Here is a 14,592-nt window from a genome sequence, read left to right as displayed (position 1 = left end):
CTTAATCCTAATTTTTTACAGTGTTCCAGCTCTGGCTACGGCAGGAGCAAGGACCTGTTCCAGCACGTGTCACCCCCGGCATTGTGCCATCAGAAATCTTCCACAACACAGATCAGGCTCGTTATTCAAACAGGGAAAACCATTACCCTAGTGTCTTCTAACTCTCTCTGGAGTTTGTCAGCTTTGGTCTTTTCAAAGAGCAGGCTCTGTTCAAGCTCCTTAATGCGGGCATGCTCCAGTTTGGTCTGCGTCTGTTAGTGGAGAGGGAGAGGAAGAGAACACAACGGTGCCACCATCACATGCCAGCACAAGAGGAGGAGCCACATGCAGGCCGTGCTGCCAGAGCCTTCTAACAGGTGAGCAGAGAGGATGCAAGGGGGGGAAATGGACAGGAAAATGCTATGGATGAGGAGGATGGGCTGAAGGTGTGAATGGATGGGTGTGTAAAAATGAAATCAAATGTGTAAAATAAATAAATAAATAAATAAAATGAACAGCAAACTGAGAAATGGGAACCAAAAAAGTTTCATGCAGCTGAGTAGAAGTTATTTATCAGTACATGAAGTTTTCAGCACAAATTAGAATAGTTATGTCAAAAATATATATATGTGCATATATATCTCTTCCTGTTCTAACAGGATGGTAAGTCCCTTTCCTTGTCATCCCACTACCTTTTCCTTTAATGCCTCTGGCTGATTTTATAAAAAAATTACTTTATTAACAAGGGGACAAAAATTCTCCACTGAAGCTTATGTGACAAATCAAAACTTTAACTTTCTTGTTTTGATAGTAGCTGTCTCTAAGGTTCAGCCATAAAAATGCTTCTGGCCAAGACCTGGGAACATGAAGGCTCCTCTGTCACTATGGTTTGAATTATCTGAACAGAAATAGAGAGAGATAGGTTGTCTGTAGTTCCAAAACCCTCCTCTTTATCCCCCCTCTTTTCTTCTTTCAGGAAGGAAGCAAGCAACAAGATTCCTCAAAACCAGATAAAAAAGTGAATCAGCCTGGTTGCTCTGCAGTTATGGATGTCTAAATATATTGAAGAATATGTGGAAGTAAGAAAAAAGTAAGATCTCTGGAATTCTAACAGGTTCCTAAAGAGAAGTGGGACACAGATGAACCTAAGTGAACAGGAACCTCCTGCTTTTTGCTTAGAAACTGAATTTTTAGCAAGAACACAGAATATTTGATATTCTGGCTTGATATTCAGATAGCCCCTGAGGCCTGCAAGAGAGCCTGAAGTTTGGGAGATGCAGGGAAAGTCCAGCAGGTAATTCAAACCTGACCTGCACCTCTGAAGTAGGGAAGATTAAAAATGAAAGAGAAATATAAAGATGGGGATGAGCTCCTTATCTGCTTCTCCAGACACAGAATTCCTTCTGGCAGCAGCAAGTTCTTCCTTCCAAAAAGCATCCAGACATCCAAGGGGGGTAATTTTTTAAACAGCTGAAAACAGTTGGCCATGTTTCTGTGGAGTTCCTTGGTCCACAAACACTTGAAAGTTGCTCCTTAGATCTGTTGATGTTTTCATTCTGTAGCAGGTCTGTTTCTCTCTCAGTGGCACATCTTCAGGGTGTAACAGGCAAAAATGCTCCAAGAACACAGATTATTGTTTTTCCTGCCCACAGCCTTTGAAAATGGAATTAAGTATTCTAAGGGAAATAATATTTAATAAGTGGCTACAATTCAGTTTTCTCTCTGACAGAGGTATTAGTTTGGATCCACAACCAAACTGTAAGTAAATCTGAAAAAAAATCTGCTTTAAAAGCTGGAAATTCAGTTCCAATTCAATTCTAATTCACCAAGGGGATCTACTAAAACCCAAGAAATCCCAGATCTCATGGTTACAGAATTCCCCCTGTGTGCCTTTGGAATATGCAACCTTATGGTTTTTTATGCTACATAAACCCCAAAGTCTTTGATCATTAATTTTATAGACAGGGCTTTCCTGCTCCAAAGATCAGACTGTCCATCACTGATTACTGGGTTTTTTAAATCCATCTCTTATATACTACAAAGGCAAGTAAGGTAAAATCCTGCCAAAATGGAAATAAAAGATTAAAAAAGAATACTCCAGAGATCTTTGTTTGACACCTTTTTCCCCATTTAGAGATGAGAGATTATCCTTTAATCAAATCTGATTTCCAAGGGACAGATTCCAGATTTACTGAGATTTACTGAATCACTGCAAAATTTTGAACTGCTCAAATTTTTCTCCTGATGATGTGGAGAGAAATTCTTACTGATTATGGTTCACTTTGAGGAAATACAGATCACAGTGGACTGAGAAGAGAGAGTACCCCAAAAAGAAGAAAAGAATTTGATTGTAAACCTTAACTTGGATGGAAAAAAAAAGCAGGAAAAAAGGAAAAAAACCCAGACAACAAAGCCAAAGGAATCTTCCCCTTCTCCAGAGCTTCACAATCAGGGAGTGATGTGGAAATGGGATTCTGACTCTGCCCTGAACCTCCCAGAATTCCACCCAAACTTGGAGGCCTGACATCAGCCTTTTCCAGCACTGTGTGCTCTGGCTATTCCTCCACTCCAGAATAAACCTCCCTGTGACATTCTCCATCCAACTGGGAGATTGTGCTGAGGCCACAAATCCTGACAATCAGGTCTAGGATGGGGCAAGGCACCCTCCAGTCCCCTCATGCTGGGAGACAATCCCAGGACATCACCAGGATCAGGGGGTGTCAGCCTGGAAACTCCTCTGCAGAGTGGAAATGTCCATTTTTAATGGAAACATCAGAACAGGGAATCAGGAGAAAAGATGGGATCAAAGAAGGAGAACACAAAACAAGAGAAAGGAAGGGCACATGCAGATTTATATCTAACAAAGCATCAGCCTGAGGGGAAGACTGAAGGAGATCCAGATCCCTGAAGGATCTCTGCAAAGGGAACCCCTAAGGATGCACAACAGGATCCAGTTCTGGTCTTGAGAACTTCCTATCTTGGCTGGGGATGCAGCAGAGGAGGCAACTTGGGATAAATTTACCTTTAAAATTCCACTATTCTGAGCTGGGGAAGCAAGAGGGCTCCTTAAACATCTTGCATGGCCATTTCTGTTATCAAGTAACACATTTTTCCTACATAATTTGAAGAGGAACTACATGAAGATACAGTAAAATAAGACAGCTTTGTAAAGTAATTGTTCAGAGGGTTTAATCATCTCTTCCCTCAGCATTTCATCCAGGAAAAAGGAAACAAATATGGGGAGATGAAGAACAGACAGATTTTTTTCCCTCAGAAAAATTGTCATCTATTGAACAGCAGCAAGATCTCATAGGAGAGCAGGCAGGATTTTGTGAAGAAAACAGCTAAAATCCTACACTTAAATTAAGGCCACTTCATGATGCTGGTCAGTCATGTTCTGCAAGCTCCTGGACTCTTCAGGGAGCTGCAAAGGTTGTGACCCTAAAGAATTCTAATGCCACACTGGCCCTGTCTGCAGTTAATGGGCATTGCCACGTTTAGTCATTACACACATTCTTTCCAAGAAATGTTGTAATTGCTCTGAAAGCAACATGCACACAAATACCAGAGTCAATGTCTCAATAACAGATTATGCAGTTAGTGAATCAGTAGAAGCATTTTCTGCACACAATCTGTTAACATGGGATGTCTCTGCACATTGAAGTGCCCTCTTACATTTTCTGGGTCTTCCGAAATCTGCCTCTTTCGCTATCAGTAAAATTAAAAAAACAAACAAACAAAAATGTTTCACCTGCAGACTCAGCACTACCATTCCAACACAAACAACAGGAGACATTCCAGCAGCTTGAATTCAGTTTAAACCCCCAAGTTAAGCAGCCTGACAAACCAGAGTCTTTAGGATGGTTTGCTATGACTATTGATTGATTTAACAGAAAATAAAAAACTGAAATATTTCCATGGACTAAACAATAAAAGGAGCATTCTATGAAGAGTCTAGATAGGTATCTTAAAATGAATGGAAGACTAAAATAAAAGAAATGTTATATGAAATGAGTATTTTTCATAAGGCTAGCACTTCAATCACAAATGCTTTATAGCAACACAGTTATCTAAGTTTGTTCTTTATGCTGTGCAGGAAGTTCTAGTATCTTTCTGATTAGACAATAGAATAGAGCAACTAAAATTATCTTGCTTATTAATTGGAATTTTGGGATAAAAAACTGGCAAGTGCTCAAATACCTGACAGCAATCCTTCCCTAAATGTTTTCTGTTCTGACTCTGCAATAACACACTGTGCTGCAGCCCAACATTACAATTCCATAAACAACAGATAAAAGTTGCACACATGAATTGCTATTTAGATTTAATGTGCAAACTCTCAGGACAAAACACTCTCCATTAATCAACCCTCCCTAAGGGAAGCACAGGAATTAATCAAGAAATTGATCAAACAGGACAAGTCTTCAATATTCATTTTCAAAGACATAACTATTAACTTGCAATTTTGTAACTGCAAAATGATTTTTTTTTCTTAGTGATTACTTTTAACAGCAAAGGGTAGAATTTTCTATGAATTAATTTAATTTCTCTAGGTAACTACAGCCTTCCCATAGCATAGCCTTTGCTAAAGTGTGTAATTGAATCTGGGGTGCAATCTTGCAGTTTTGGGACAATTGGCTTACTAAAGGACTGCAGAAATGGGTATCATTTTCATGTGGCTGGACCAGGATTGCATCTTTTAATGATTCCTGCCCTCCTGGATATCCCTTTTACAAAGCTGGAGATATTTTACCTCTAGGTCTCCTTTGGTAATGGATTCTTCTTCCACACGGAACTGAAGGTCTTCAACTTTCCTGTGGGGACAACTCATTAAAATTCAGGTAATTTTGGAAGCAAGTGTTTTCCAGCTCACTTTTCAGTGGAAATCAGAATGACAGTGACAACATTCCCACTGTACCAGCAAACTGCCAGGAACATTAAGGAGAAATATCTCACAGGAAGCAGGAGAATGAGGGAAACTTCTGTCCTTAAAACACTACCAGTGCCAAAGCAAGGCATCACTACTCCTGCAGCTCCTAAGAGGGTATTTTGTATTAAAACCCTTTAAATCCTCATTGATTCTCTCCTTTTGTCATCCTTCTGGATGATCTGAGGTGACCTAAATCAGCAGTTTGATCTCACATGCTAGATATTCTACCATTCATGTAGGAAACAGCCAGAAATTCAGGACACATCCAAAGGATCCACAGGACTTCAAGATGCCACAGACTCCAGCACTGAGAAACACGTCTGGATCAGGAGGAACAGCAAGATGCACAACAAGAACATTAATTACACTAATAAGGACAGTCTGGGGTTACCTTTTCTCTTCCTCAAGCTGATTGAGGAGCTCCACTTTCTCCCTGTCAGCTGCCTCCACCATGGCTCGGAGCTGGTCCATTTTTGCCTCCATCTCCAGCACGTGCTAATCAGGAACAGGAACACAACCAAAATTTACTAAGCTGGGAAATACAGGAATGTTTTCCAACTTATGTACCTGTACCTCAGTAACCAGGATTTGGTGAAGTGATGGGCCAAGTGATAGGAATGTTATCAAATATGGACATGAGCAAAGACTGTGGTGAAGTTCAACAAAAATGAGTTAAATTCAGTAGGTCTGGTATCTCATCAAGCCAAAGATCCCACAAGGGACTTCTCACACGTATGGGTTATTTTACTTTTAGCACACCCCCTCTTACTCCCAGCCCTTCTCAGTAAGAAAATCCCATTTTGGAGGTTAAGTCCATTGTGTTAACTCTGTTTCAGAGGAACAGAAACTCCCTCACCCGGTCGTGCCCATCGCGAACCAGAGCCAATTCCTGCTCGATCTCCCCGACGTGGCTTGTTGCTTTTGCAACTTCTGCCCTCTCCAGGTCCCTTTCAGCCAGGAGCTGCTCAATGTGCTGCTGCTTCTCCTTCAGGGCCTCCTGGAGGGCTGTGGTGCCCGAAATTTTTCTTGCATACCGGGAAGAGGTTTCTGTCAACTTCACAAAATAAATGCGTTAAAAATCATTCTGCACCAAGAGAAAGGAAACAGGGGCGTGGTGGGTACCTCCAGATCCACAAACACAGGGTTAGTAGAGCAAATGCTTTCTGTGACCTACTGCACCTTCTCCTTTTACACTTAAATGACCTCATTTAACAATGTAACAGCGGCCACCACGTGTGGTCAGAGCCCTGTGAGGAGGAGCAGCCAGAGGAAGAGGCAGGAGGGATGAAGTGAAAATAAAAGGCCTCAGTTGAAGGTGTAGATTCACACAAAGGCTGGCTCAGGATGCTTCTAAGCATTTTTGCATTAAAAAAAGAAAGGCAGCTTCCTAGCAAGCCAAAAACATCATGTCTCTATTTAACAGGTCATTATCTTGGGTCACCAGCAGCACCCCAACACTTCCAAATGCTCCATGAAAAGCTTTGGGAACTCCCACCAGCATCTGGCACCTCTACCATGGCCAAAGCAGCCAGGATGAAGAGCAATTACCTTGACCTAAAGCCAGCCTTACAGCTAAAACCTTGTGAAGAACAACAGCTGGTAAATAAAATAAAATATATGTTTCTATCACTTGGAATTAAATTACTTCTGGGAAAGGATCTGGAATATTAAGTTTCAAGAATGCAGATTAAAATTAATCAGGAGAACTGTAGCTAAAATGAAACCAGGCTTTCCATGGAAAAATTCCTTTACTGGAGTCAGTAAAAGGTTAAATTCATTATGGCCCTACCAGCTACACCCTCACGAGTTCCTGAGCTAGAAGGGAAAGTAAACCTGAAATTACAAAGCAAAGTGAGCAATTGATGTGAAAAAAGCAAAAAACTGAACAAAAAAAAACCCCCAGTGCTGTTCATAAAACCTGACTTTAACAGCTGAGAAATTTGCCTGAGTATTAAATGAGAATGACAGCTCAGTTAATTTTTTTAAAAAAACCAAATCACGAAGATTTGCTGTTGTATCCTTTAGCTCTGCCTAATCACCCAAAACCAGGAGCATGATCCTTCCAGAGATCAAAACACTGAATAGCTGCCACAGCCAGCCTGGAAAGCTGGCACTGCCAACAGCCCCAGCTGAGAGCACAGCAGGGATGATTCTGCTGCCAGCACAGACACCTCCCCTTCCCTGCTGCACAATCCCTGCCCCAGCTCCTGCCAGCCTGGCTCCCACCCTGCACACTCTGCAATCCACTGCTGGTGCCCACCCAGTCACCAGACAGAATAAACCATCTTCACTCTGATGCTTCATTGGTTGTTTCAGATCCTCCCAGTTTCCAGAAAAAAAATCCCATTCCAGAGTGTATTGCTTTCTGACAGTTTTAGGTCTTCAAATCACCCTTCATTCCCAACTGCAAAACAAATCCAGAACTCTTCAGAGAAGCATCAGCTTCCTTCAGATTTGGAAATAAACACCAGTTGCATCAGACAGCCCCTTAAATCACTGGATCACCTACTCTGACAGCTACTTTTATTACACAGGAAAAAGGAAATAGAAACAGCCCTGAACAACTGAGCAGTCAATGTAAGAGTCCAGAAATCCTCAGAAAAGTTTTAGTTTTCCTAGAAACTGAAGCAGGAAAAGTCTGCTGGGTCAAAACTGATTACAGGAAATCTCGTTTCCCCAGCAGCTTAACTTTTAAAGAAAAAGTCTCAGAATTATTTGGACAATTCTTTTAACTTGGATGGCCACCAAATGTTCACACTGCCTGAGAAAAAAAGTCGGAGGAAAGCTGGAATTTTAATTCCAGATAAAATGGATTACAGCAGCTTTGTATTTTATGACCTAAATCATGCAAAATCTCTGGGACACAACAAAATAAGCAAACAGATTTTAGACACTCACAAGGTGTAACGTGGGGGATCACAGCACATGGAATAAAGTATTTGGTTCCACGTGTTAGTGCTGTGATCCCAAACTAGAGGGCACTCTGCAGCTGCAAGTGCAATTTACAGAATGGATTAAGTAATGAAGTCCCACTGTTTGTGCCAAATAAAAATCCTTTTCGTGGCCAGGTATTAACCCTGGTGCCCTGACCGACTGCTGACCTCTGTTAATCTGCTTCAGTCCTGCAGGACCAGGGTAAGTCACCTCTCTAGGCACCTGCTGGTCAGTGGGACAGTGGGACAGGGAACCTGCTCCACATCACTGGGAGTCACTCCCTCCTAATTAGATCTATCTATGGACTGTGGTTTAAAAAAAGAAAAAAAAAAGGAAAAAAAATCCAATTATTTCTATGTTTTCAATTGCCATAAAAGAGATTTCTCAAAATTCAGCCTTCCCAGATTTCCATTTTACTGCTGCAACCCAAGATTAGGACATTTATGTAACAGAGCAACTTCAAAAGAATCCATAGTAAGTGTATTAGGTGGAATTAGTGTGTTAGATTTCACCTGAGCCACTGCACTTGGCAACACTCAGCCTTTATGAATTCATAGGATTAAAACCAAATCTAAAAGAAAAGAAAGAGGCTTCTTGTCAGCAGAGACTTGGAAATTGCTCCTGCTGCATTTCTCAGCTGACTCATCTCTTGAACAGCAAAAAGAAATTTTGAACGTTTTAGCCAACGTGAAGCTTCCTGCTTAAACAAACCGAGTGTGACATCTGGAAGCTTCAGAAAATGAATTAAAGATTGCAGCCAGAGAAATTAGCTGGCATCCTAAGCCCCTTTCTTATTGCAATCACTCTGTTAGCTTGAATTAAATATTCAACTATTCAGCTGCTCTCCAGGGCTAGCTAAGATTTCCTTCCTTCGAGCATGCTTTGAATGAGGAGCACCATGCGCCGTGCGGGGCTCTGCCCACCATCCGCTCTGGCCTTCCCCGAGCTGAGCTGGGCGGGCCTGGGGCTGGGAGGGGGGAGCATGCCAAGGAAAAAGCAGCTTACGAGTCCTGTGCGGCTGGGCTTGCTGCTTACGGAGGAGGCCACCGAGCTCAGCGAGCTCAGCGAGGAGGCGCTGGGGCTGCGCTTCAGGGCTGTGGGCGTGGGCAGCACCTTGCGCACGGCGGGCTTGGCCTTGGCCGGGGTCGTGGAGGGGAAGCCGATCTTGGTCACCTTGTGCACCGGGGCAAACAGCCCGTACTTGGGCTGGCACTGGAAATACCTTCCAAGGGCAAAGCAAGCAGAGGAGAGCAGGAATTAACTTCTTTTCTGGGTTCGTGGAGAATTCTAGATCAGGAGTATAAAAGTGTTAAAGGCATTGGACTGCAATTCTATTTAACACCCGTTTGGAAAAGGGGCTTTGAGACTCTCAAACAGCATGATCACATCAGACTTCAGAAATTCAGAGTAATACAGCTCTAGTGTCTAAAAAATTCCATTCAGATGCAGTTTTATATCCACAGCTTTCCCCTTCATCACATTCCTCTGAGCTGCCAACAGATGTGATGGCTCAGAGTTAAAAATAGAAATCAGCTTTTAATTAAATCAAGTAGTTTTATATTTTATTACATACATACCATTGATGTATATTTGATGATAGAGAACATATATCTTTGGTTAAACATAGACAAAAGCCACTTAAAATTTTAAGCTGTGATCACCTATGTTTAGGAGAGAAAATCTTCGTAAAATCTCTTTTTAATGAGGTAAAAGACTATTCCTTATGGCAAATGAAAAAACAAGTTAAATTGTGATGTGAATTAATGCCTTCTCATTGTGACTTATTGGAGGGAGCAGTGTAGCTGCTCCCATCTCTACCTGGAGGCATCTGTTGGAACAGGAACTTCCAGCTCCTGGGATGCTGGAAGATTTCCCTTAAGTACAACTATTGGATATCCAGAGATTTTCTTAACTGAGCATTCCTTCCAAGCTGAGAAATCAAACAGGCATTTAAAAGAAGGAAATTGTGTTTTCCATTACCAGTCTATGAATAAAACTCACATGGGAGGAGAGATCAGCTCATCCCACGAATGTGAGAAGTGTTGGCATCAGAGAATTCAAACCACTGCACACCAACCCTCCCCACCAGCAGCAGACAAGGCAGCTTTAGAGCCTCCCTCCCTCCCCTGACTGAAAATTTCATGGAAGATATAAAAACTCAGAAGAGAATACAGAGAAAAATCTCATAAAGTAAATCTGGGGATGCACCAACCTCGTGCCAGCCACAGCTCCATCATTCTTTCCCAGGGGCTCATCCAGCTCCACCCCACACCATTCTCCTTTAGCAAAGTCAGTTTCTCCCAGAAAACGCACCACTCCAGCTTTTGTTCCTCCAACCTAGAGCAGTAAGAAACACATCTGCATTTAATGCTTTTCCAAATAAAACACCAAATTCAGTGAAGAAGCTTTTGGCATAACCATGTTCACAAAGCACAGGAATGACATAAGCAGTTCTTATTTCAATCTATGCAATCTTTTGTCTATGAGTTTGTGTTAATGTTGAACAAACACTGATCTTCAAAACTAAAAATACATTTAACAAGACAGTATAGCCAATGTTCTGAATGCAATAGTATTTTGTGTTAGAGTTTCACATAAATTTCTACCAGCAGATAAGAATTCTAAGGTCTGTTTGCTTCTTATTCTAATTCTGTTAGGAAAAATAAAAGAAATGAAATAAGAAAAATTTCCTTTGATATTTTCTCTAAGGAATAATTCAGATAAACTACATAGTACAGCCCTCTTGTATTTAAAATAACTGATACAGAGCACTTGGCAACCCTGTAGATATAACCAGCTATTTGAATCCTCGGGGAGAGGAGAATCATTTTATCTTTTCTTCACTTTCAAGAATAAAAAAATCCAACCCAAACACTACTAAATGAAAGCCTAGAAAGCAGTGTCTTTCAAACTTATCATATGAAATATTTACAGCCATTCCAATTACTGGCAATGTCTGTGAGCTACAGCTTTTCCCAATACCCAGGGGATGGAAGAATTAAATTAAGCAAAGAAGGAAAAGGTGTTGTGTGGCTGACACTTGCCAGGAAGAGCCACAGGATTCCTGCAGTTCAGGAAGACAATATGTTGTGCCCTAAATTTGTGCAAATCTGTTCAGCATTGTGAGAACAGGGACATGGTGATGGAAAGCTCTTCAAGAGATTCACAGAATTCCACATGGAAAAGGCACCAATGGTTTGAAAATGTCCACCTGTGTTTTCCAGCACACCTTGTACAACCAGGAATATTGTGAGGCCTTGGCAGAGAGCTTGAATGAAACCTCCTGTCAAAGACTGTGATTCTCCTAAAAAGCAAATTAGTATTTAATATCATTTTTACAGCAGACATTCTATTTCTTGGGGGAACTTCCCAGGATTACCAGAGAACAACGAGCTCCTCGTGCTGTAAATTAAGGTGCATGATCACAGCACATGAGAAAATTCACATTATTCCATTTGGGAAGAGTTTACTCATGAGGTCACCTGTGAGGAATCAAGGACTTTACATCTCCACAAAGTCCCAGGTCAGTGCCCAGGAGCTGCCACACACATTTGTGCTCCAGTGGCAAGATGAGGCTTCATCTGATGAGGAAAAATAATCCTAATCCACACAAACCTCAGAAAAACAGGGAGAATAATGAACCTTTTTTTGATATTATTCAAGTGAGAAAGGGGGCAGAGGCACCTCTTGTCCACACTTAAGGTGGCAGCCCCTCCTCTGCCATTAGAAGCAATTCTGGAACAACTGCAGGTCACCTTCAGATCCTGCTTTAAGTGGCACTGTAGCAAATTATTACTCTCCATGGAATAAAAACACACAAAGTTTACAGTTATCATGACAGCCTAATATAGTAACTCGTAGAACCTTTGGTATTTGGTGTTCTTGGCAGAGAACACACAAACAAGCACTAGGACTGGCTTAGGAAAAAGAATTGTAACCACCCAAAGAGTTCCAGAGAATCCAGCTCTCTGGCACAGTGGTGAGGAGGGAATATATAACACTGATAAAATAATCCCTGGGAAGAACTACCCCTGAAATTGAGGGACATGGTATTCACCCTCAGATCAGCTACTTTTTCTAGAGGGCAAATAGCTTAAGTACAAACAAACAAACAATTCAATTGCACTATCAGTCCATACTGAGTTCCAAGTTCTCTTCCTTATTCCTTTTCTAGAAACTTTGGGTAGGGGTTTTTGTCTCTTTAGGTGAAAAGACTGGTTAGTTCTGGTTAAAAGCTATTTCCCCACTCAATTTTGTTCTGTTTTCTACCTGAAAAAACAAGAGTTAAATCAAAAGAGGCTCTACAAACCCATTTAAGAAATTAGACAGGAAAACTAGAACAATGGCCTAGATAAGGAGCATCCCTTCAAAGACAACATCAGGTTTGGGGTTGCACAGAGAGATTCCTCAAGCTCCTTTTCCACAACCCTTGAGCCAGGCAATGGAATTTTTTTTCCTGTTTCATGGTGTGGTGATTTTTTTAAACAAGCCCAAATTAATTACCCAAACACAGCCACCCACCACCTCTCCATAGGAAGGTGAGTGGGGTCAGTGAGGTAAGAGGTGTCTGAAGCACTCTGCTGGAACAGGATAAATCCATGCAGGGATTCCCAGGGACAGGAAAAACTGCTGCAATCTGTTCCTTCCAACTCACACTGCAGATCAACCTCTACAGAAGTGATGCTGGCTCCAGGACAGCACAGATTAAACTCTCTGTAGAATATTCTTCCTTTTCTGTTTCATACCTTGGCCCTGCTCATCTTCCACGTTTATGTAAAAAATGGGAAGAGTTTGTTATGAAGAGACCACATTCAAACCCCAGGGTCCCCTGGAGCTGTTCCAGCCCCTGCAGTGACCCAGGGCCTGGTGGGAGCCAGGAAATGCAGGAATTCAGGTCCCAGAGCAGATGGGGCTGCTCAACACCAGATTCCCAGGAGGAGCAGCAAAGTGACTCTTCTGGTAACCATGGTACCTGGGTTATTTTGAACAGGACTCAAGGGAGGATGCCAAAGAATTTCTGCTTTTTTCCAAACCCAGTCCAGCTTCTTTGAATAACCAGCTACTACATTTCTCTCTCTGCACATTCTGTGTGTCCTTACAAGAGCAGGAATTGGAGCACCCTGTGGCTGTTATGTGCTCAGAGAATCAGTGAAGTTCTATATGGGCAGTTTTGCTCAGTTTAAGGCAAAAGCTTTCTAAATTTCAGCTTTAAAGACAAGTCAGCCCTCCTTTATAAAGCCTGAGACTACTGAAAGCTTCTAATCATTCACAGACATCTCTCCCAAAAAGTGTATTTATCTCCAGCTGCAATTAGTACCTGCAAGTGACAACATCTGCCTTGAGAAGAAAATAATCATAATTTATTCCCTTGGTAGTACAGTGCGAGGTGCTACTGTACAAGACAGCGTGGTAAAGGCTTTTCATGATTAAAGTTGCTGTACATATACAGACTTAATAGTGCCATAAATGGGAAAAAACATCCTGACATGATTAAACTCAACTGTTCCAACCAATATGAAAAAAGAATTGTACTTATACAGCATCTGTTATAGAAAAATTATTTTTACAAATTGGGAGAATTACAGCAAAAAAAGGTAAAAAACCCAACCCCAAATCAGCTGCATTTGCCAGCAGATCTACTTCCCAGGACTAAAATAAAACCCATCAGTTTCTAAAAGAAATAGGGGAAAAACTATTAAAAGGCTTCTGAAAGTTCTATGAAAAACCAGAGCACAACTACCACAAAGACAGTTTTCCATGACCTTCTTTCATGCTAAGGCAGGTCACTAAATAATGGATAGAGAAAAGAACTGCCAGACGTTTTCTCAGTCAGTTCCCACACTCAATAGAGTCAAGCTGTAAAATACAAAGCTGTAATACTCCAGAGAATCTAGGTTAGACTGCAGGTCATGGTGAGGTGAGGAATTTTGCTTGGAACTCACTAGAGTTATGTCAAACACATGCAAAAAGTGATTGAATTCCATTTATCCAATTATACCTGAGCTTACATGAATTTGCTGCCAGGTAAAGTGAAACAGCAAAATGGGTTTGGAAACCTGAAGTGGTTAAAAAGCTTCTGGTGAAAGGACAGGGGGATGGACACGTCAGACCTCGTGAGAACCTTTGTGGAGCCACATTTCCAAAGATAAGGAGAAGCAGGAAACAAATAAACCAGTGTAATCCAGGGGGGAAAAGAGAGATGGTCTAAAAAATGAGTGTGATTTGAGGAGTGCTGATGGAAAAGAGGACAGGCAGGGTCTGAACACTGTCAGTGTAACAATATCACTCATTCAGACCTGCCCAGAGAAGGTAAAAGGTGAATAACAACTGCTCTGCCTCCCCTTCTGCCTGAGCATGAACTGAAAGCATCACTGAGTGTTTCTCCATTTTCAGCACCACAATGTGCAGCAGTTGGGAAAGCAAAACCCACCCAGCCACACAGAGCCTTTGAAACACCTGGGATCCACTGATCAGGTTCTAATCAGAATCACCTTCCTCTTGTTTCTCCAGATTTAGCAGAACTGTTTCCAACTGGTAACAAAATTGTGTTTAATTGATTTGTTCACCCCTTCAAGGCCAGAGGGGACAAAGTGATCATCCCCTCTGGTTCTCATGGAATAGGTCTTGACATTTCACCCAGTTGCATCTGTAATTAACCCTGTAACTGCACTGAGCTAATTTCTGTGGGGGTGTTTTTGCAGCAGAGCTGATACCCATCAGGAAACACCCAAACCTGGACTGGATTTTGC

General features: G+C 41.7%; 1 protein-coding gene across 5 annotated transcripts in view; it reads right to left on the bottom strand.

Annotated features, from left to right (window-relative positions):
- The window catches only part of CLIP1 (CAP-Gly domain containing linker protein 1), a 62,241-nt gene that overhangs the window by 26,801 nt on the left and 20,848 nt on the right, over positions 1-14,592 (bottom strand). For 3 of the 5 annotated variants that reach the window (XR_009488809.1, XR_009488810.1, XM_059863388.1), the window contains exons 4-10: positions 10,056-10,180; positions 8,849-9,065; positions 5,766-5,963; positions 5,301-5,404; positions 4,733-4,793; positions 3,655-3,687; positions 147-251 (exon numbers count right to left, since the gene is read on the bottom strand). Coding sequence is in view for 1 of the 5 variants with exons in the window: in XM_059863388.1 (XP_059719371.1) it covers positions 147-251; positions 3,655-3,687; positions 4,733-4,793; positions 5,301-5,404; positions 5,766-5,963; positions 8,849-9,065; positions 10,056-10,180 (843 nt within the window). In the remaining 4 variants the exon portion in view is untranslated. The remainder of the gene's footprint in view (positions 1-146; positions 252-3,654; positions 3,688-4,732; positions 4,794-5,300; positions 5,405-5,765; positions 5,964-8,848; positions 9,066-10,055; positions 10,181-14,592) is intronic. The other 2 variants (XR_009488811.1, XR_009488812.1) reach the window with 2 other exon arrangements.

Source organism: Haemorhous mexicanus, chromosome 19 (genome assembly GCF_027477595.1).
Source record: "Haemorhous mexicanus isolate bHaeMex1 chromosome 19, bHaeMex1.pri, whole genome shotgun sequence".
NCBI lineage: Eukaryota > Metazoa > Chordata > Aves > Passeriformes > Fringillidae > Haemorhous > Haemorhous mexicanus.
This window is presented reverse-complemented; position numbering and strand designations above follow the sequence as displayed.